The 24607-nt window shown below is 40.1% G+C and overlaps 1 protein-coding gene across 2 annotated transcripts in view; it reads right to left on the bottom strand.

The window, feature by feature from the left end:
- Positions 1-24607, bottom strand: part of NUP93 (nucleoporin 93) — a 104827-nt gene that overhangs the window by 38790 nt on the left and 41430 nt on the right. The window contains exons 1-3 of one of the 2 annotated variants that reach the window (XM_036834420.1): positions 23939-23949; positions 12294-12299; positions 1024-1089 (exon numbers count right to left, since the gene is read on the bottom strand). Coding sequence is in view for 1 of the 2 variants with exons in the window: in XM_036834419.1 (XP_036690314.1) it covers positions 1024-1086 (63 nt within the window). In the remaining variant the exon portion in view is untranslated. Of the gene's footprint in view, positions 1-1023; positions 1090-12293; positions 12300-23938; positions 23950-24607 lie in introns of those variants that run through there. The other variant, XM_036834419.1, reaches the window with a different exon arrangement.

Raw genomic sequence — 24607 nt, 5'->3', positions numbered from 1 at the left:
TTTTAGAACCAACTCCACATGATCGCTAACCTTCCTCCTCCCTTCCCAAAAGACCCCGGGGGCCTGAAAATCTTACTCCATAATGGAATGTTTTGGAAAGGTTTTGATCTTTTAATCCTTGTCAAACAGATGAAGATAACTCACGTTAGTAAAGTAAATGATCTTTGACTATCTTGAGGGAATGCTTGTTGCGAAATATTGCTGCACATATAATGGCTGTTCTGGCTGACTTATTTACTATCCTCTCGAATATCAAGATGTTTTTTGTTTGTTTGTTTCAAAGAGCTTGGAGAAATTGTTAATTTAAAAGCTGGTGTAGAGGGGTTTCCCTGGTGGCGCAGTGGTTGAGAATCTGCCTGCCAATGCAGGGGACACAGGTTCGAGCCCTGGTCTGGGAAAATCCCACATGCCACGGAGCAACTGGGCCCGTGAGCCACAACTACTAAGCCTGTGCGTCTGGAGCCTGTGCTCCGCAACAAGAGAGGCCACGATAGTGAGAGGCCCGCGCACCGCGATGAAGAGTGGTCCCCGCTCGCTGCAACTAGAGAAAGCCCTCGCACAGAAACGAAGACCCAACACAGCCAAAAATAAATAAATAAATAAATAAATTTATTAAAAAAAAAAAAAAAGGTGGTGTAGAAAGTCAAATTGTGTGATAAAAGGAAAAGAAATTGAGGAAAATTATCAATATCATAATTGCTTTTCTGAACTGCTGATTCAGTAGAAACCAAAATACCATTTATACTGTAACAGTGAAACTGAAGAATTGTCTGGCCCTTCCATTTTAAGATTAACTTAATAATTAACTGACCAGCCCAGTGTTTCAGATGCAGTCACTAAATACACGTAGAGTTACGACCATGGTATTTTCCTCAAAAATAGTTCCTGTAGAACTCCCTCTGGTGAACTATCAAGAGAGCTGGGCCTGGAACACAACAGAATCCAGCTTCTAGAACCTCCACGCCCCAGTATACACTGCTGCCCTCACAACAGTATACATATACATTTGGGTTCATTTCTCACCCTCTTCCGGGACTCTTCGATGGCAGACAGCAGGGCATTGTCCTTTTCATTCTTTAGGAAGCCCTAGGAAGGAGGAGAGAAATGACACAATTTAGGTTAAAATTAACAAAATTAACCTTCAAATAATCAAAAGCACGCTGTAGGAAAAAGAAGAAAAACACCCGTAAGGATATCTGCTACCCTGCCTACCTTCACCCTCACAAAACTCTCTCAACTTGAATATGGCCCATATTATAGATACAGCTTTGGCTATGTAGCCAGTCACAGTGCCTGTAACTGTTCCTCGGTCTATATTTCTCTGTTGTTTTCAGTTAATTCTTCAATTTCTTCCTAACACTGAGGAAGGTATCAGCCATCCCTTTGTTTGGGTGTTTTTCACTTGTTTGTCAATGGCTGGGATACCTGAAAAATCATTTATTTATGCTTTTCTTCTGGGGTTGTGCTACATGCACTCCCTATTTCAGGCCTGATGACACCTGCTGCTTATTTAATACTGGTGGGGTGAAGAGGAACTGGCCCACAAGGCTGGCTTAATACACACAGGGTTAAAAATGTCTGCAAAATGCAACTTCATGATAACACAACAGATCTAGTTTTACATCATGGTTCCCCCATTTACTACTTGCATGGGTGACGATTTTAGACAAGTCACCCAGATTCTCTAAACCTTAGTTTATTCATATGTAAAATGAATATTAAATGAGACAATGTAATCAAGTGCTTGGCCCAAGGCTCAATACATGTAGCTCTAGCATTAGGACTGATTAGATCTAGATCTGTTGGCGACATTAAAGAAAGATGCCCAGGGTGACTTCCTAGTTGCTATTCACTGTCCTCATTGCTCAACCTGAGATCCTGGGGAGGAGGGCAAGGGACAGATGCGGACAGAGTGGGCTTCCATGCCGATGCCTTGCCCTTCACACAGGGGTGAAGCTTTTTCCCCACAGCCTGGGATGTGGGGGCCAAGCAGGAACAAGGAAGATGATCCATTAACTATTAAGTAGAGATCAAACTCTTGGTTGTAATATGAAAGATTCTGAGTCACCCTATAGATTAGATCCACCTACACTATGGAATGCAAGGTACCTGCGTGTCAAGCACACTATGGGTGTATTTATACATGTCCCAAATCATCTGTTTTTTCAGAATCATGTTTTTGTTTTAGGAACTCTTTGGGGGAATATAATACAAAGTAGAATTAACCTCAAGTTTTTAAAGTGACATGCTAAATTTTAAAACATCTGACAGTTTTCTTGAAAATTTACTGTCATGGTTAATTGATTAATTTATTGATCACTTATTTATATTTCAACAATTGTAACATTTTAGTATATTTTGTTCAAACAGTTGCAGATATAAGGCTGTGATTCTTAAAACAAAACAAAACAAAACAGGGGTAGGGGGCTGGATAAGAGTGGGGACATACATTTAAATAAAATATTACTAATCTTCACAGGATTCTCCATATCTGTTGTCACATCCCAACCTGGGCAGTGCACTGGAATGGACAGAGACAATGGCCAGCAGCTCGGGGAACAGTTCCCTCATCGGCTCCTCCAGGGCAGTCCCTGAGGCAGCTCTCAGGCAGCTCTGAGGACACGACACAGAGGCTGCTCCCAACACCTCTACTGATATTCGGTGGTGGGGGGCGGGGGTGGAGGGAAGCATCGGCCACTTGCTTCTAATATAATGCCCTCAGTAAACCAGAGCACATAAAGCTAGGACCCCACATAATCCATTCAGAAGGGGGCAGCTTCTCATCACGTGTCTGTTTCTGGCCATTGCAAGGGAGCCAGACACAAAATGATGGGAAGGATTTTAATGGACCTTGTTCATACCCTTCACAGCAAATGATTACATCAAGTCAACAAATCTTTATTATGATTTCCCTTTTTCTGAGTGGGTCTTCAATGGCTAAAGCTAAAGGCTTTAGTGTCACAGTTTATAAACAAAGCTATAGAACTATTATCTTCGACAGCTGTTCCTGAACAAAGGGCATAGATTGTGCTTTGTTGCACCTTTTCATGGCTGCTGCTGATGGTCAGAGTGGTGGTGATAACCACTTCCTGACAAGGCCTGGTCTCATTTTTTTCTTTTTGGCTGGGGTGGCAGGGAGTGTGCCAAGTGCCCCACCCCCTCTCTGGGCTTCTCTGCTCGTCCCAGTAACCAGCCCATCCCATTCTTTTAACTGCATCCGTGTCTGCGTATAACCCATATACACATACACACAATTCAAACACAAATGCAAAGCAATAATCAGACACATTTGTTTAAAAGCAACATAATATTCTGTAAGAAACACAATTTCAAAATTTCTAAGAAATGAAATTTCAAGTAGTGGTTAAGAAAGAAAAAGAAGAAAAAAAGGCATTGCTTTGGGGGCAGATTACTCTCTTCTTTATAAACCTACCTTCCAAAAATCTCACTTAATAAATTAAATGAAGCATTTGTGCATGAGAATAAAAGTACAGACATCATCTACATATGAACAAAGACCATGAGCCACTATGCACCTCTACAACTGGGCTTTCTCTATAGCACAAACCAAGCCCACAAAATATACAGATTTTGAATTTTAATTTTTCATCCTTTATTCCTTCTTTCATCATTTATTCCTTATGTAACCTATGTAAAAGAGTCCCCTCCTATCATATTTTATTTTTAAAAACAACGTATTAGTGACCTATCTTTTGAAAAGAATCTTAAATAATATTGTCAGAATAGTGCTGGGATCCGTGTGCCATCTAGTGGCAGTGAGTTTCTTGTAAAGAATATATACCTTAAGGAAGAATAACAAATTAAAGAACTAATAAGTTGGGCAAGAAAATACCTGCCTCAGCCCAAGTTTCCCACGGATCTCTTCTACTTCCCTTTTCATGTGTGTGTTTCCTTTCCTTCCAGCTCCTCCTGTGAGGCACCTCTCAGGCTCCTCATCTCAGAGATATATTTTTATAAGTTTATCAGAAAATGGGTTTTCTATAGAGGTGAGCTGGGGTGTGAACAGTGTACTAGGAGGTGCCCTCACTCATTGGGTGGGGCTCCCTGTCACACTGAAGACTCCTGTTCAAAGCGAAGGCCCAACAGCTCACTTCCTACTTGGAGATGCCAGCCATCTAACAGACCCTCAGAGACCCTCATCATTAATATCTCCTCTTTTTGCCAACAAGTGCTCCCACCCAGCCCTTCTACTAATACCCCCTCTTTTTGCCAACACAGTCTCCCACCCAGCCCTTCTACTGCTGGCCCACTCAATAAAGAACATTCCATAAACATCTGCAGGCCTGCTAAGTAAGATAACTACTCCTGACTTACCATCTGTATACTGCTCCTCTCTGCCAGAGTCATGGAAACAGACCCTCTTTTAACTGACTCCTTGAATGGGTTTTGGTTTCAAGCTTTCTGTAACATATAATAGCTCCCATTCAAGAAGCAATTAAGGGCCAGACATTGCTCCAAGCAATTCAAAGACATTATTGCTAATCTTTTAACAATATGAAAGAGTAGACATGATCACTCCATTCTCCTCCCTCCCCCGCCAATCCCATTTTACAGGTAAGAAACAGATTTCAGCATTCAACTAACATGACAAGGGTTTCCGACCAGGAAGAGGCAGAGGCAGAATTCAAACACAGCTCTAACTCTCAAAAGACCAACTGAAGAAAAAAAAAAGACCAACTGTTTCTGAAATACTTAGGGAATAGTAAACTTCTAAATTTAGAAAATAAAGATAAATTTCCTTTTATCTCTAAAGGGATGGGAGTCCAGGAGGGGAGCAAAATATCCTTAAATTTGTTTTCTTCATCAGTTATTAGTTCCCCTTTATAGATGATGAAGTTGAAGGCTCAGAGAATACTAATTCTTATATCAGTACTAGTAAGAGCTAACACTTATATGGATATGGTGATTACTTTGTGCTAAGTGTGTTACACATATTTGGTTCACTGGTTTACTTTTAACCCAATGCTAAACTGTCTCTCAATAGTACTTAACTGGATGATCCTTTAAAGTATGTTCTTAATATAAGTTTAAAAGTTGAAAGGGCTGTGTGAGATGGTTTCCAGAGCTTCTATCAACTCTAAAACACTGTGGTTTCATATTAAGATCACCTGGTTCGTAAGTAGCCAAGTTCAGACTTAGAATCCAAATTTTCTGATCCCTTTTCTACCTTTTTCCACTCTACCATGCAAGTCAAGATGAGCTAGACAGCTATTTTACGCTTGCATATTTATTCCTTTCCTCCCCTACTTCACATAGTTAGGTGAGGAATGAAACAAGTTTGGGGCATTTCTTTAGAATGGTGTTTTTCAAAACATGCGCCAGAACCCATAATTGGGTTATGAAATCAACCAGCATTTTTTAAATGAAATAAAATGTAATAGAGATATGTGGTATGGGTAAGTACTGTTTTGTGAAACTTTCTTTCAATTATATATACTTATTTGTATGTATGAAGTGGGTCATGGTGTTAAATGTATTTCTTACTATGGATCACAGACAAAAAAGCTGGAGAAATCACTGTTCTAGCCTGCCAACTCTATAGTGTTCCAAAATATTATTATTATTTATTGCTGTGGAACAATAAACACTGTACACCTGCACAAGCAATATCTCCAGCCACATGTTCCATCTTTAACAGAGCAAGTGGGCTGCCTTGCAATGTATGCTGTCTGAGAACAACCCAGAATGTAACTGCAAGGTAAGCCAAGTCTCCTATCAAAACTGTAGTCACATCTCAGGGACCTGGCAGCCAAACTGGCTTTTAAATGGCTCGGGTTGAGAAAGACAAGTATGAAAAACTGCCTTATTTTAATCACCACGAAGACTCTGGGTTTCAGAATATAAATGACTGTAGAAAAAGTGAGTGGGCAAAGGATGTTTGTTTTTGTCAAATGGCCAAATTCTCTTCACTTATTTGCTTTCCAAAAGTGAAAGCTGTAAGAAAGAAGGGTCTCTGTGAGAAAAATTTTAGTATCCACTTTAGCTAGGAAAGTACGATGGCAAAAAAGAGCCTGTATTGATTCTTTCACAGTTCTTTGCTTTCCACCAACAACAAATAAGTGATTTATTGAACAGTTATGTAAACGGTTTGAATTGAAGCACACACAGATTTCCTAACCATTAAAAAATAAAACAAAAAAGATAAAATAGTCTAAGTTGGCCCCACAAAACAAAAGCCATATTTTACATGGCCCTCAAAACACAAAAGACCATTCTAGGTCTCTTCCCCTTCAACAGACCAACTGGCGATCAACCCTGTCAAAATGTAAAGTGAGGCAGCCATAGCAGGCCTGACTTTCTATCAGAAGGTATCTGACGAGACAAAAACACATGGTGAGTGCTATAAAAAATCTTGTCTCTTCTCTCATTTAATACATAAAATATATACAAATTTATAGGAAGTCAATAACCAACATTCCAAATCCAAGTAACATTAACACAAGTAAGCAGTGACCGTAGTTAATGGTCACTGTGGTTGGAAAAAACATTGCCAAGACACAAGCAGGAGCTAGGAGGGCAATGAAAAAGGAAAGAAAAATAAGCAGGGCAAAAAGTAAACTTAAAAAACAGAATAATCAAGAGGGTCTGTTCCAAGATGAAACAAGAATTCCAATAAGCACTACAAGTATTTCTTAGAACTTTAGATAGTGAAATGGAGAAGTGTCCACTTTCTGTCAAGACAGGAATATGAGCTGTACCCATTATTTTGCTCGAGCTCATTCTGAATAAAATACCACTCCCTTAACCTCTCCCAAACCTTCTTCCCAATTTCTGAACGAATGACCTCTTCTGAAGTCTTCTCTCGGGTAAAATTTTTACAAAGGTAAAACTGCTACTAAAGGAGAAAGTGAGGAAGGACAAAGCAAGATACTGTTTTCAGATGAGCACAACAGAAATCCTGCCAGCACTCGAGCTGCTGGGCTTATCAGATGGTGTGGACATGCTTTTCATTAGCTCCCTTTGTGGTGCCTACAGAGAACCCTCAAGGAATTTTTCAGGTGCAAAGAGATATTCTTTACTGAAAGCCCAAAAGATGAACAGAGAAATTTAAAATTTGGGGCATTTTCAAAATTTGGGGAACATTCATATGGTTTTATAGCATGCGTGGTTATTTTGTTAGATCAATATTTAATGCATTAAAACAAGAGTATATAAAATGTCAGCTTAAAAGGCCCAAGAGAGACTGACTCTCCCTTTGTAAGAAATACAGACTAAATAGCAAATACAAGCTTTATTCTCCAACTCAGATATTCAGAATAAGTTCCACTGCTTGTTTTCTACCAAAATTTTAATATTTTAAATTGTTTGTTCATAGATTGCATTAAATATTTTTTCAGACTGCATTAAATTTAAAAGATATATATCTCTTTAAAATTTAATGATATCTATATCTATATCTATATATCTATATCTATCTTCAAAAAATACCCCTGCAGAAAGCAGTGCTAAGCTGGCAGATTTGACATTGTCAATTGTAATACTTTTTTTTTTTTTTGTAATACATTTTTAATGCTGTTGTATGATTTCTCACTGTGCATTTATGCAAAAGCCTAGCCACCCTCATTCAGCAGGTGGCAGCAGACCCTGCAAGAGTGGCTGAGGAGTTTGTCCCACCATTTGCCAGTTCAGCAGACCCATCGGCCTACAGGCAGCTCTGGAGTCACAGGTGGCAGACCTTGGTGCTGTGTGAACACCAGGCCATCTGTCACTGTTAGGCTGCAGGGTCCCATTTCATACATGGTTTCTGCTACTGGCCTAAACAAAGGGTCACACAATTACATGATGGATTTGGGCCCATTAAGGCAAAGCAAATCACTTGCTCCCATATAATCCAAATTGGTTTACAAGATGGTCTACAAATTCTCACAGGCTAAAGAGAACTCAACGTGTGCAGAGAGATTCTAAACCCAAGAATACAGAGCTCTGAGCAGTGCTTCCTCCTGGGCCCACCTAGGGCCTTACCGGCAGCATTCTGACTCAAGTGTACTGGCTTGCCTGATCTCTTGCAGCCATGCCAACACAACTGTGACAAAATTCCATCTCCCCTGTGCCTTCTGGAAAAGCCACAAGCCTTCGAGAGAGCCACTCATGTAAGTCCATCTAATAGCCTTTGCGGATCCCTCCCTATTATCCTCTCCATCCCACAAAAGAACAAAAAGAAGGGGGTGGGGGGAAGTGGAGAGGGAGAGAGAAGAGGAAGGGGAGTTGGGAGAGGAAAAGGAGCAAGGACCTCAGGCCTACAGCTTCAAGAATTAGCCTTCCCATCTTAGGAGAGGGAGAGGGGGAGATGGGGGAGGAGGGAAGATGGAGGAGGAGGAAGAGGAGGAAGAGGAGGAAGAGAAGGGGAGGTGGGGGAGGAAAGAAAGGGGAAAGGAAGGAGGAGGAGGGGGAGGGAGGGGGAGGAGGAAATAACTATCATATAACAAACACCCAAACTTCCAAGATTTTCATCACTGGGTAAAGAAAGAATATAAGAAGTAGGACTCACTATGATCCAGAAGGAGAAGGTCACCTTTGAAAATGGGGACATGTCATTCCTGTAGGGCACTGGTGAGGGGTGCAAGGATGTGTAGCACACCTCCCCTGCCAACACAATGTAGGCATATAACTACTAGATGCCTCTTCCTAGTTCTACACCAAGGCATCAAGCTGGGGCTGCTTAGCACATCTGGTTGCTGCACTTGGAGAATAAGGCCAAGGTTAAGGTCTGCAATCCTGTGAGGGCCATTTAAGTCTCTTGTGCGGCAAAGCCAGTTCTGTCCCTTTGAGAGGGCCCAGGGCATCCCTGCTATCTATCTCTGGCCATCGAGGAAAGGAAAGCATCTGTCCAGCTCAGTTATTGGGAGATTCCATGGAGAAGGGGAGCAAGTAGTAAGGGCATAATACAAATGAGTAAAATAAAAAATGATGGTCATTTAGTCAACTAGGGAGGGAAAATGCTTTTCAGCAGAAATGCCCCCTCCTCCCAGATCCAGCAGAGCCCTGCAATAACCTTTTGGGGTTGTGTAAGCAGCTTTCCCCTGCTGGTCACAAGAGGTCTGGGGAGAGGATGTGACTTGCTCAGCACTGACACCTCACCACTTCCAGAAAACTAGCCAGAGCCTGCACCCTAGTGATGCAGCAGGATGTGCCATGCTGCAGTCGCTGGACCTCTGCTGGCCACCCTCTCTCTCCACTCCTGGGGAGGGGCGCAGAGGAGCAAGAAAATTAGAAACCAAGAGAGGGAGGGAGAGCAGCCAGCCAACCGCTCTCAGAATGCTGAGGTGGCCCCACAGGAGAAAGCAAGGACAGCAACTCTGAGCATTTTATCTCCTCTCCCTGCCCCCAAAGCCCGTACCCCTGCCCCACCCTGCCCCAAACTAGCATACTTGCTAGAGCCACCCTTTGGGGACACAAGAAGAGGGAGGATTCTAAAGAGAAAACTTTTCAATCTAGCTTTGCAAATGGAATAAACAGTGTGCCAAAGTATGTGTGGCTTCAAAAATCAGCTGAAGAACCCTCTCCTTACCCAAAGGTATGAACAGATCTAAAAAATATTAATCCCATAGCCACTCTTAGGTGATGGAAATATAAGATAAGGAGGATACACTAAGGGATGATAAAAATGTTTTAATATGTCTTTGGGAAACTGATTTCCATCTTGGAGATGGATTAGTCCACGTTCAAAGAACTTTGAGTACTAAAACCGCACTGCAATATAAAATGGGAATGCATCAATCACGGCCTCTATCATGGCCAAAGTCCCCTCCCACTGCCCCCCAAAACCACTCTAAAAGAACTTATTAAAAGAACCCCGTATTATTTTTAAAAAATACAGGTTTCCTGCTTTGTCAGATCTAGTGTCTTTTCCCTTTGGCAACAGGAGACAAAAGCAAGATTTGGGGGCTATGAGAAAGACAGACAGCAGAGGGTGTGTCTCTGAGGCAGTCAGGTGGGAGCTGAGTGGTTTTTGCCAGGCGGGTTTCCACAGCACTCAGGATTAAGCCTGAGTTCTACTTAGCAAGCATAAGGAACGCCGTTAGTCAAGACAATGTTTGGGAACCACGTGTCATGTTAATTCCCTGCTGGTACACGGTGTCAGTCATTTACACTGCAGTCGAAAATCACAGCTCCTCCCGCTCTGCAGCACTGTTTATGCTGATGGGATTGGAGCACTGATCATCATGGCTGTCACAGAAAACGGAGCTTTGGTTTTGTTGCAGTTTCTTCTTATTCAGAAATTCTTTTTCAAAAATTCATTTGTCCGGAGACCACTAAAACAACAGACTTTCTCTTTTATAACTTCCCGTTGCCTTAAATGGAATCTGTCATGGTACCCCTTTGCTAACAGTACTTGGGATTTCACACTCTCTTAATTAAGTTTGGAAGCATTTTGACTTTGCCTTGTCAGAGCTGAGGGAATACTGCAGGATGCACTACCACTGTCACCACGGGCACAGAAAACATAAAACACTGCTTAGCTAAAATGGCAAATACAAGCAACAGGAAAGGAGAGGGCAAGACCACTTTTCAAACACAAATTGCCCCAAACTTACAGGGAGCTAAAACCTTTCACCCAGCTCATGCACACTAGGAGGAGAAGGGGCAACCCTGCACTGTGGGACCTAGAGATAAAGGAGTGATGTGCTGGGAGGACATGTCAGAATGCCTGTGCCCATCCCGGAAGACAAGCACTTCGCCCTTCATGTGGAGCAACACAGTGAACCTAAAAAGCTTGACTTGCAGGATATATCTTGTTTTAATTGTTTGGTTATAAATGCATATCATCTACAAAAAAGGACCAGGAGGACTCCAAGCACAGCTCAATAAGCCATTTTCGGTAAGACTGAGAAGGAACATCTCTGTGAGTAGGTTGCTAAAGCAAAGACAGACTTTGCTGTAAGCTCAATCCATTAGATCCATCACCAACTAGTAAGCCCACAAAGAGAAAGAGTCAAATGCAAGCAGAGGCACAGCACAGATTACGAGTCTGATGGCGTAGATTTAGGCAAAATTGACTGCTTTCCAGATGTACGACCTTGAGAAGCTGTTTAATGATAGTAAACCTTGCTTTACTTGACTGTAAGATGAGCTGACTGCACTACATCAACTCTAAGGCCAGCTCCAGAAATTCCAACTCCATGAGAGGTGGGAACAGGTAAGAAATTAGCATTGTCATGACTATAGTTCACTTCTAAAATAATCCATACCTTAAAACCACCCAAGAAATACAATAAACTTTGTTTTTGAAGGCAGCCAACATATATTTAATATTTAAAATAACCAAAGCCCACAGAGAGCTAGAACAAAAATCAGAATCAAAGTATTTTCATAGGAATGCTAGTTTCATCTTGCCATAAAGGAGAAGCATACTGTCCTGTTTTTTCAAAATTCATCCTATATTGAAAGGAGTACATTTTCACAATTAAAAAAAGAAGAAAGCACAAAGCAAGGAAATTCAGAAGTATTAACAGAAAATAGCTATTTAAAATTTTATTTTATCCATATTTTTCACCAATTTCTTGAAAGCAACAATCAGAAGCTATCTAGATATAAGTGCTAATTAAGTCTTTAGTTCAGGAAAATCTCAAAATTTCTATCTTCTAACAGAATAAAAAGTAATTGTAAATTGGCAGGGCAGTGCTGCTAGAGGTATCTTCAAATTTGATTGAAGGAAAATGACCCATGCGGTCCACCTCTTATCACAGTGTTCCTGGTGACGCCATTTTACTCCTTCCTCACTGCCATCTTAGTGCCACGAACGTCTCATAGCGGGCTGGCCAACAGGCTTGCTTATCTACATTATGGCACTGCCAGAGCATTCAAAGGTTTGGTATGAATATATTTTTTGCAGCAAAAAGAACCAACCCCTGACCCTTTACTACCAGCCAGGCTAAAATTTCCAGATTGAAGAGGTTTAGGAATCCCCTACAAGTACCAGAAAGGAGAGCCTCTTCCGAGTAGCCAAACTTGAGTAGACCATGATGGGGGCAAAGAATATGGGGCAACTGGGTCTCTGCTATGTCTTCAGAGTACCTGGTACACAGCTTACAGAAAGCCAGAGAAAGAAAATAAGACCAGAATCTTCAACCAAGTTTTACTTTAAAAATTTCAAAGGAAGGCTCTGTGATAACCCTTTATGTCATCCAACCATTTATGCAAGCAAAGATGCAGTTAAAATGGGAGTTCTAATTTGCTGCCCTGAAAGTCTTATTTCAAAGTACAAGCCTTGTAAAAACCAAAGGAAAAGAATCCCTTTGCATTCCATTATATAGTAAACAATTAATATATTAAATGTCCTTCTCAGGATTAACAAAATTATATGGAGATCTAGGCTCTTATGCTACAAGCATAAGATTAATGCAAGATTTATGGAATCTTTGTGGGATTCTAAACAGGGCTTAGGAAAACTGAGCCTTCTTATTTCAATGAAAAGACTTATGTGAAAATCCTCCTCTCCCCTAGTTTCAAAGACATCTCCTAATTAGAGAAAACAGCATTCAGTGAGCAGGATGAACAACAGCTAGTGCAACAAGACTTGGAAGAACAGCTGGCTTTACCAATTTGATATCAAGTTAAAAGGTATCTAGTTCTGTGAAGATTCAACTCCTGAAACAGCTACTAAAGCATTTTGAGCAAATTCTTCATGGTACAGTTTACTGTAAAATACACTTACTATAAATTCCTCAGGGTTAAGTGCCTTTAAAAAGATAAACACACAAATCAAAGTTAAAATTCACTTGTTTCCTCTTAGTAACAGCATAAAGGAACAAAGGAATAAGCTGAGTCAAATCCAATTAATTTTAAGAATCAAGATTTCTAAGCTTACAATCACAAACAAGAGTTTTCCACAAGTAGCTTTTAAGTCACAACTATTAATTAAACAGAAGGCACTAAAAATTATACCCATTAATGAGAGTGAAAGCCCTCAATCTACTGATCTTTTAAGATAAAATCTTCTTTTGTTAAAACATTTTTCTTATATATTTTAATCAGCTATTATAAATCATTAACATGGAAGCATTTTCTTAAAAAAAACCAAAAACAATAAAAACCCTAAAATCCAGCAATTTTCTTCATAAATGGAAAATAGACTATAAAAGACAGTGAAAAGAAGCCTGGACTCTCTTAAATATACCATATTTAGATTTCTTTTTTCTCTCAAGTGTCATTTTCATCTTTGACTACTGATAAATTCATACCTCTCATTAACTTAAATTACCAATGAATATTTAATTAAAAGCATGTATTAAAACCACTCACAAAACCTATATTTCAAGTATATATACATATATATATATACACACCAATATATATCACACCTGGTTTCTAGCACATACATTAAAAAATACATCTAACAATCTCTGTATTATACCTTTAATATTTGCAGTGTTCATTTTAAAGTCTATTTTTCCCATTCAACCAAAGACAAATTTTCAACCTCCCACCACTTTATGAGTATGAGAAATACTTACTGTAGACAAAAGGATTCCATTTTCTTTCTGGGAATGCACTCCACCCTCCTACAGAACTCTTTTATGCAGTGTGCAATTTCATTTTCTGAGTTTTACAGTAACAAAGCTCTCGTGCCACAGAACCTAATGTAAATGAAATGGCCCTGCAGCTGCCTTCAAAACCCAGCTCACCTCAACCATGATACAGCTAATTGTTAAAAATGGTGGCTGAGACATTTTCCATACATTAAATTAAGGAGCTCTGATGAAGGCACTGGCATCCTCCCACTTCAGACAAAGGAAAATAATTTGCGACTGTACCAAGGCATGGATAACTGAGTCATCTCCCATACAGGGTCAGTGTTAGAGGTTTCCTCCATCTTTACAAAATGCAAACCACAGCTCATTGTCTCATCCCAGAAATCAATTCTCTGTAATGCTGCACTGGGTCAGAGTTTTAAAGGAATCTTAGTCATGGGTAAATCCAGACCTCCAACGCTGAGACAAGTGAAATTCTCACAGTTCCTCTCCCTTCCCTGAGCAGCTCTCTTCTATTCCCCACTTGACAGCTCCTCAAGTCTTCCTATTGTTAAGAGTACAGAAAGTCCCACACCTCTGAAGGGAGCTAAATCTCTCAACTAGGTGAGCAGTTTCCAAGTCCATGCTTCGGAAAGAAGTCCAGATCCTACAGGTCCCATGATACAAATACATTCCTTGGGGTAAAAGCTATACATCATTGTCTTTTTTTTTGGGGGGGGGGCTTGTTTTTAAGGGAAGACAACAATCAAGCTGCTTTTAAATGCTGAATTAAAAGTATTTTATCTCTGATATTAATCAAGGTATTAAAAGTGGTATAGGCAACATTTATAATTTTACCACCCTCCAGATAATGCTTACGTGACTTGGGAAGTTTTTCATTTCACTTACACAAATCACATTCTCTGCACCAAAAATTGGAAGTATACTTAAAGCATTCATATCACACTCTTTTGAGGATGAATTTAGGATAGGAAAAGTAACTATCTTAATTCAAATCACCTACATTTGATAATACTTAAGAATCCACATTTTAAAGCCTTATGCTAAAGCATTTCTTGTGAGGTAATTCCAGATATATCAAATAGCACTTTTTCCCTATAACAAAACATAAATGACTGAATTCCTTGGTAAAGCATTCTACGCACACACACACACACTCACCTACAATCCCAAAGAAGGATCTGATTTTAGAAAAGAAAAATTCTATTTTAATATTTTACCTCTTGTAAGAATTCTGTACTTCGTATGCATCTTTTCAAAAAAATCCTAAAGAAAGACCACACTACTTACTACTTAAAGATGAAGCCTGCAAAAATCCTAAATAACCAACTATTTAAATCTTTAAGCAAATGTTTCTCTGCCCCACCCAACAGATTTTTTTTAAAGAAAAATGTAGAATGACAGGGCACAAATCTGAATAATTCTCAGAAGAATCAAGTACTTTTTCTATTGAATGAGTTAAATGCTTCTGAATTCATCTCAAAATTTTAAGCAAACCGAGACTTTGTCTTTCAGAGGTACTGCAACTACATGCTATCAATGTATTTACTAGGGCGCAATAATCTGAATTTCTTTACGAAACATAGGCAATCCTACCTGCAGCTCTCAAATTTAAGGAGTTACAGACCGGTCGACGCTGTTGGTCACGCAGCTCTTCCATACCTTCTGTGTGGGATGAGCTCTGCTGGAACCAGTGCTCAAGTTTTTCCCACTTCGAACAGCCAGAATTGAGAGGGGGAAGGAGGGGAGAGGAGAGAGAGGAAAGAGAGAGAGAAGAGAGAGAAAGAAGAAAAAGGAAAAGAGAACACCCTGCAAATGCTGATATGACTGAAGCACTAAAGAGTCTAATTAGACAATGAGATTGCAGGGACCCCTTAAAAAGGGTGCACACAGCCCCTGGGCGCAGCATCATCATTTGTGCTGCTCCACACAAATTCAGAGAAGTCAGCCATCAGTTTGAAAGCACAAACTGATGGGAGTAACAGTTTATAGGTTACAGAAGGGTATTTTATTGTTAACGGACTGTACCAAGTTAAGATTTAAGAGGGGGAGAGACAACATGTAGGCAAGGAATGCTATGATACTTTTTTTTTTTTTGACCCAAGCCACTGCAATTACTCTGATGTGAATTTTTGATGACTTCCGACATCTTGCATGGTTAATAATCGCTTCAGCTGTCATGTTTGGTTAATGTGGAAAATGCATTTGCTGCATTGTGATGCAGTGCTGTGGCCACAGATTGTAACACCAGTTGTGAAGCTGGTCCCTTAACTGAGCAGCAGGAATTTGCACATGCCATGATGCTAAAATAAATGGTGGTTAAAAGATTTTATACAGCAGCAGGCAGATTCTGCCATTTTAGCCTACGGAATTTGTAGGATCCAACATCCACAAGCATCTCAGATCACTGTACCCTCATCAAGTGCACTGTCCTTCAAACAGAACAGTAAATTCACCATCTTATATGTTTGGCCTCTCAGTAGTTAAAATATTTCGATACTGTTTAAATAACTATTCAGATTAATTACAGCTTTGAACAGAACCGAGGTTATTTGCATTTCAGGAATATACAGCCAATGAAACTGTCAGTGACACAGGAAAATGCAGACCTTTTATTAACATATGCTCAGCTCAACTGTCACTTCTCTGTATAACATTTAGGGAAAAATATATGATGTGTAAATAATGAATATTCCCATACTACCGTAATGGTTTTTTAAAATGTTCCTCAGAAAGGGATTTTTTTTTTCCTCCGAGTTTTAATATATAACCTGAAAATTAAAGACTACATCAAAATACTAACATGTGTTTTTTATTGTCACTAAAAGAAATTCAATGCAGCAAACAACTGTGCAATTACAGGAAAGCTTGTGCAAAAGCAGAGATGAAACCACACTGAGAACCAGGCACCAGATGATTAAAGTCAGGCCAGTAAGGTAGTGGACAGTCATTATGGTGCAGATTGCAAAAGAAAAATCGAGAAAAAGACCCTTCCATCTTCAAAAACAAAACCCACAAACCGTACAATGCAATGTGTTGGCTGCAAAACCAATACCTATACTGCGGAACCTGAAGGACACATGATTTGCCAATTTCAAAACACATTTTTATACAAATATTAACTTGGCTACTTAGTATCTAGAATTTGGCTACTTAAGGTTCTTATTCATCTATAATAATCATTCTGGTATTTAAAGAAGCAGAACCAGGTTACAGACTTTGCTGCTTTAAAAGATAAATAACTAATATAATCAACTTGTATTCCTTACATCAGAACTTTTGCCAATTAAATGTTCATAGTTGAGATGTTTCAGACATTTCTGCCCTGAAAAAAATAAAACTAAAGGGAAAAAGAATGAAGATAAGAACACACTGGTGTCTGAACAGTGAATAACAATGAAAGAACTTATGTTACTAACATAAAAATCAACCCATGATTTCCTTTGTTTTATTCATTGTGATAGCACCAAATGCATAATTTGGAGGTGCATGTGTTAACAAGAGCTGTAAAGCTGAAGAGCTTTCTAGTTTTGTTTCTTCTCCTAACTTAAAATTAACTGCACCAACAGTGCTATTTGGTGCCACAGCAGATGTCACAGTAGTTGTAGCTAACACTCAACAATTCAAGCTTTTTTGTTCCAGACCCAATACAAGATAGAACTAGCAGCTCAAAACCGCACAAGGAGGGAGAGAGGGATCGTGTTGGGGGTAGCTTTGAAATTAACCAGGCTCAGCTTATGCTCCAATTACTGAACAAAAGACAATCCTGGGGGACCTCTCTCTGAACCAGTGCAAGAAGCAAACTCTTTTGTTTCTGATCAAATAAATACAGCATTGGAACACAGCGGATATGCAGCAATAGGAGTCTCTGCCTGGGGATGGAAGGGGCAAGAAAAAAAAGAACTCAAAGACCCCAGTGTGGTTACAGTCAAACCACTTCACTGACGGTTAAAACCTATTCCTGAGGGAGACATCTGAAGTTCACTACACGGGGCTGAGAAAACCCCCTTCAATTACTTAAAAAACCCACATCATGGAGCCACATTTTTCCATGCCACTATAGCCAAAGAAATACATTCAGAGGATATATCTTTATGCTAGAATAAACCATAAACCAGCTCAGCCTCAGTCTTCCCCAATCTATGAATATCCCAAGGAGACCAGATGAGCTGCAGAATATTCTGACTGCAAAGGACCTCGGAGCAGAGACTACTGAGAAGTGTTAACTAACCTGCCTCAGACTCCAAGCCCGAATAAGTATGTGGAGGTCATTAAAACGCTGGACAGAAGCCACCTTACAAAGGAGGTACTTTTCCAATTGATTTATCACTAGATGAATTAACCCATTCCTAAATGCCTATTTGGTAGTCCACTGTTTAATTCTGTGTTTTGGCTTTATACAGCCCTAAGCAAAAACTAAAACAAAGAGAAAAGGACAGACAAGTAGTGGACTCAGCACTTATTAATATAAGGGACATAAATGCGCCTGCTTATACAAATGCAAAGATGATGTCTGATTCTTTCTACCAAAGGGGATCGATACGATCTTTTCAAAATCCTCTGTACACTGCACCATTCTGAACTACAACAGCAGCTAATTTGTACATCAGATACACACACACTCTATGTAAAAAATGTAGACACCCAAGTGTAAAGACAGATGGATCTTACTACCACAATGACCAAAGTGTATTAGGTCTTTGTGTATTTGAAAGATCTCCAAATTTCAGGTGAGGGCTTGAATTTTTAAACAGTATTCCATATAAAATTCTAATAAAGTATGCCTTTAGATAGTTCCTTAGAATTCACTGTAATGAGAATCTTTAATAGAAGTTTCAAGTTTGTTGTTTTTATTTCCATCTCTCTACAGATTCTCCCAATTAGTCCATTAAAGAACTTCTTAGCAAAGTACAGGTGTAGGACCAAGAAAGAAAGAAAAAATTTTCCGAAAATAGTAGGAACACTTCCTCCAACTTAAGATATCCAGGTTCCAAAGACTCTCAGACTTTCTCCCTCATGTAGCTAACTGGTTTGAAAGATCTGAGAAGGGAAAAAAAAAAAGGAGGGGGGGAAACAGTTCCAATTTCCTTAGGCCCATGCTTGAAACACACCAAGGATGAGGAGACATTTTTTAAGGGGTGGCATTAGTACTCCTTTTAAAAAAAAACAAAAACCTGTTACCATTAACAAATAAGATTATAGAATAGAAAAAGGAAGCCACTGAAATTCTATGGTTCAAGTAGAATTATAATAATCACTAGGTGGGGACTTCCCTGGCGGTCCAATGGTTAAGAATCCATGCTTCCACTGCAGGGAGCATGGGGTCAATCCCTGGTCGGGAAACTTAAGATCCCGCATGCTGCGCGGTGCAGCCAAAACTAACTAACTAACTAAAATAAAATAAAATAAATAAAAAATCACTAGGTGAAGTTCAAGTGCACAACTGTAAAGCTCTAAAGTACATTAACAATATGCAGGGCTCTACCCAGAAATCAAACTTTTACAGAACGCTGGTTAGCTGTGTTCTGCCTTCTGCCAGGGTCACTGGGCTGCTGGGAAGATCAAGTAATATCACTGGTGGGTAAGTGCTTTTAAGAGTTAAAAATGAGAGGCCACGTGAGGTCGGGCAGTCACTGTCCCCTACTTGCGAGTCTTCTGAGGCACAGCGGGCTCCCAGTTCCCTTCCCAGCCTCCATCACCAACCTCCTCCTGGCTCCTCTCTCCTTACTGAGACCTTGGTCCCTTGCCCCATGCTATACGCTTCCCGTCCTGTACAGTCATTTGCACTGCCACAACTCTTACCTCTAGACCAGTGGCTCTGGAAAATTCTGTCTGGAGCTATTTTCTGAGCAGTGATTCTTATCCTACCTTTAAGTGTTTCAGGGGCATTTCCATGGTGATGTCTTGCCAGAACATCAAAAACTGAAACAAAATCTCAACTCTCAATCTAGTTAACCTTGGTAATTCCTCAGCTTCACCAACAGCACCAATCCTTCTCTTGCCACAAACCTTGAGTTATTTCTGAACATCCTTCTTAAGCCCAACAGGCACCAAGTGCGGCAGATGTTTTATTCCAAATGTCTCTCACATATCTTTTCCTCTCCGCTTTCTCGGCCACCAACCTGGTCCTGGCCATCATCACTGTGCCTGGATTACTGCAATTGCCTCTGAACAACACCGCAGCAGGTATCCTTCCACTGGCCATGCTAACTTCCTTAAGTGTTTCCACACCCTCCCTCCTTCCGTGTTGACATTTACCTACTCCAAAACTTTTAACAGCATGTACTGCCTACACTCCACTGCTTGGCAGTCACTCCTTTCACATTTGATCCCCCCCTCACTGACAGACTTTATTTCTTAGCACATAACTTCTATTCTCACCTCCCTGACCTTGTTCAGGTTATTACTCTCATATCATCTTTCACTTCCTTCAGGCTAAGCCCATTTAATCTTTCAAGGCCTATTGGGATCCTGACTATCCCAGGGGATCATCCCCAATCACCCTTGAAGTCATTCGTCATTACCCCCTTCCTCTCCTCTGAACTCCGTATGGCATGTAGAATCTCATGTCATTCCCATTCAGTTTTGCCAGTCACTTTACACTGTCTTGGACAGTTTGACCCTATTATAGGAATGTTAGTCTGGGCTCTCCAGGTAGAAAACAAGGAGCTTCTAGGGGGCAGTATCCAGAATTTATGTTTATTCTAATTGTCATCAGTGCCTACCATCGTGCTGTCCTTAATGGGCATGCAACAAACCACTTCACTGATTTTCATTAGTGTTCACCAGGCCCCACCCAGGGAGATGGAAGCATCTACTTAAAGGGGAGCTAAATATTACTTTGGCTTATTGTTTGTTCTTTCAAATCTCTTCAGCTCCTTGAGATAACTGCAGCCTTAGGTATTAAGACAGATGCTGAGGTGGTTCTTGGCCAATGTGCAGAGGCACCAAATTCTTCTTTGTGACTAAGCAATATTACCAACAGTATTCAATTCCCAAAGTCGGCTTCCTTCTCAGTTGCATCTAGAGCCAAGGAGATTCCGGGAAAATGAGATGGTCCTAGCCAAAGTCAGTGGTGTGGTATTCACAGCTGATCTGTCCTGACAAATCAGCTGAGAATGAAAAAGCAACCTGCTAATTTTATCAATGACATTTCACCTTGAGTATTAAGTGAGGACCACTAGATTTACGCAGTCACTAAAGAGTCAGAGGATGTCTGCACATCTTTTTTAGCAGTAAAACAAATTAATGTCCACTCTCTGTTGCTCATATGCAAACTTGTCTGCTCAGGGGTCAAGAAACAACAGGGAGAAGAAAGCTCTCTGCCTGAGAAGCTGATGAGTTCCTGCTGCCCCAGAGCAGGGTTCTGCTTTGGTAAGCCTATAAGCCAAAAGGGGTGGGAACACGGTTTAGAAGTGGGCCAGAAACTTTAAGGCAGGTAGGTGAAGGTAATTTCAGAAGTAAGATTTCCACTTTAAACATGTTTTTGGGAAGTAGTTCCTCAGTTAAGTGCAGTTACTAATGGGAATGGGCTAAAATGGGAGGAGGAAGCAGCTCTCCTCAAATATTCCTCCAGGGCAATTCACTGCAGTCCAAAGTTTCAGAAATTCAGAATGAGAGCTCTCTGTCAGTCTGGGTCTGGGTCTGGGTCTGGGTCTGTCTGTCTGTCTGTCTGTCTCTCTCTCTCTCTCACACACACACACACACACACACACAGACACACACACACTCACAGCATCTAATCAAGCCTTAGTATTTAGATAAAGGGAACAAGAGATTTTGGCAAGAACTCGTCGACTATATGAAGAACTTCTACCTCAATAATAATAAATGAAATAATACAGTAAATACAGACTCATTTTTGTTGTAGCCATAAAATTTCAGGGGTGACTCATTTCCCTTGTGGCATAGATTAAGAAAATAAGGCACAGAGAAACTCAGATTCTCACAGGTCCAGGTCCTGGGTTCAGGGCCTGAGTTCTCTGCATAGCACTATGGGACACTGTACCAACAAAACCTGGCTGGGTGTGTGCTTGATGGACTCTATTTCATGGAATCTGAAGTTCTTACATGGAGGATGATGGTGGATAGAAAAGAACAGCTTCTGGCTTGCTAGTTTCGTTACCAATGTACTTTACACAACAGATGTATTTCTTACCAGGTTGATTGTAAATAGAACTCTTTTAAACAACTTCTATTTTAAATTCAGTAGGGAAGCTGTTATTTGAAGGAATACTAAAGCTAAATATCGCCCCATGATTTCTTTAATAAATGCAGATATTCAGAGTTTGGATTTGCTTCCTAAAGCAATGTCTATCATATTATTACTATTATTTTAGATAAAAGACACTAAAACCTCAATTTTCATGCAATTTTTTTGCTGCATATTATTTACTATTTCTGTTATTAACTAGAAAACCCTGATGAGGCCAGAAATTGATTAAGAAAAAAAAAAAGACTCCTCAGTAGAAAAGGATTACTAAAATTACTCAATCCTCAATGTAATTTAAACAAGGGAAAACCTGTATATATTTCATTATCTGGTCAGAATTTCAAATTCACTGAGGTACTGCACCCTCCACATCTCTACAACAGGAACACGAGGATCTGCAATTCTAAAACAGTTTTTTGAAAACTAGGCTGATTTTAAAATCTGCTCTTGGGGCTTCCCTGGTGGCGCAGTGGTTGAGAATCTGCCTGCCGATGCAGGGGACATGGGTTCGAGCCCTGGTCTGGGAAGATCCCACATGCCACGGAGTGACTAGGCCCGTGAGCCACAACTACTGAGCCTGCGCATCTGGAGCCTGTGTTCAGCAACAAGAGAGGCCACGATAGTGAGAGGCCCGCACACCGCGATGAAGAGTGGCCCTCGCTTGCTGCAACTGGAGAAAGCCCTTGCACAGAAACGAAGACCCAACACAGCCAAAAATAAATAAATAAATAATTTTTAAATAAATAAATAAATAAAATAAAATAAAATAAAATCTGCTCTTCCCACACCATTCTCTCCACCATCCTTCCAGCAGTGACACAGGTGAAAATCATTTAAAAAAACAATGGTCCAGTTTTATTAACATGCTTCTTACATACTAAGTCCTCCAGCAAACTACTGAGGTGATTAAAACATTTCCAGTTCTACTATTTTGCCATCTCACATCCTTAAGTCGATACTGGGACATTTCAAGTAGCTGAATCCCCTTCGGTAGACCTAAAACACTGAAGATCTAATAAAGATGGGGACTATATTATATCCACTTATGGTGCTTAACAAAGCATCATGCACAGGGTTAAGTGCTCAAATATATTTATTGATTAACCTATAAGTTGTTGAAGGTTATTATTCAGATGCTCGAGAAATGTCTACAGAACTGCAGCTTATCGTCAGCCTTCTCCAACTGTGGTGCTTCTGGGCAACTCACATTCAGAATTTAACCTGAAGTGTTCCTGTGAAGCTACCTATATATTAGTCACACTTAATCTAATTAAGTTCTATTTAAGCCTTATCGGTGAAAAACCATGTAAAGCTACCTACATATGATTTCTAAAGGCAAGAGGTAATTAAACCTAGTGGAAAGCATGCTGAAGTTGGGAGTCAAAGAACTGGGTTCTAGGTAACCCTACACAAGTTATTCACACCATGCCTCAGTTTCCTCATCTGTAAAATGGGAAAGTGCTACCACACCTATATGAAGAACACTATGTATATCTTCAACTGCCTATACAACAGAATTACTCTTCAAAGCAAAGAGAAGCCATTTCAAATGATTTCTAAGACCCACAGGCTGCACATTTTAATACATTTTTAAAATATTCAGACTGATTTAGACATTTCCAAGGAAATACTTATTCTGCCTCTCTGCTTTCTCTCATGGCATCTGTTGTTACTAGTAGGTAAGGAAAAGTAAAATCTAATGTCATTAACAGTAGACCCAAGATCTTTAGCGCTCACTCAATGCAGGAGGGGGTTACAGAGAGAAGCAAATGAAAAGGTAAACAAAATGAGGATGAGAGGCGCTGAGGAGAAAGGCAGAGAAAATCAGGTTAATGAATAAAAACAACAAGTCCATCTTTCATCTCTCCTGGCTCCTAATGATGGCAGACGGTGTATTTAATCTGCTGAGAGACCAGATTTAAGGCCTTCTTTTGGCACAGTCCATCCATGAATTATTAACATTTGCAGAAGCAATAGCACATCCGCTCACAGTGATCAGAGAGGAAAGTGATGATTAACTAAGATGGGATTATTAATCCCTCCACTTCCCTTTCCTCCATCCCCCTCTCTTCTTCATTCCCCACTGGGCTCTGACTGCTTTTTAGGCAGTGTATTTTAAGCTACAGCCTCGGTATCAGAGTCAATACCTCCATGGTAAAAAAAATAATCAATGACCAATTATAAGTCATAGGTTTTTAATATATATAAGTTTTTAACATATTTTATTGACCACTGTGTCCTTCATGAGTGGTTACAAATTCTTTATGGACTCAAACACTTAGAAGATAAATATACTGCTTTGCAGGCTGAAAGTTCAGGGTTAGTCCACAGGTGGACTAAGTATAAAAGTTGGCAGAGATGGCTAGAAAAGAAGGGTTTACTTATACTAACTAGACTTCTGTAATAACTTAACCCAGTGGACCTCATGCTGGAGGGCTTGTTCAAACGAACATTCTGGGCCCCACCTCCAGAGATTTGGATTCTGTAGCTTTGAGGTGGGGTCTGAGAATTTGCATTTCTAACAAGCTCCCAGGTGATATTGATGCTGCTGATCTGTGCACCACACTTTAGAATCACTGATAAAGAGCTTCTTTCCTGTTGTCAAATGCATTCATGAGAGGAATGGAGAAGGAAATTAAAACCAACCTGAAGTAGAAAGTTAATACAAAGACAAAGGTGAGATTTGCAGCTCCTTTCCCCTCTTAATCCCCAAAGAAAAACCTGGAGGCCTGAAGGGCTCTGCAATGTTTGCTGCTCCAAAACAAACCCTATTCCATAACACTCCCCCTTTCCCCAAAATATGAGCTAGTAGGATGAATAGTTAACAAACGGTGAAGAACATAGATGAAGTTGAGAGCTAGATTAATTTATAACTTCATTCCTAAAACATAAAAAACAAAAT

Source organism: Balaenoptera musculus, chromosome 19, assembly GCF_009873245.2.
Source record: "Balaenoptera musculus isolate JJ_BM4_2016_0621 chromosome 19, mBalMus1.pri.v3, whole genome shotgun sequence".
Classification (NCBI taxonomy): domain Eukaryota; kingdom Metazoa; phylum Chordata; class Mammalia; order Artiodactyla; family Balaenopteridae; genus Balaenoptera; species Balaenoptera musculus.
The sequence above is the reverse complement of the archived record's forward strand: the minus strand, read 5'-3'. Positions and strand labels throughout refer to the sequence as shown.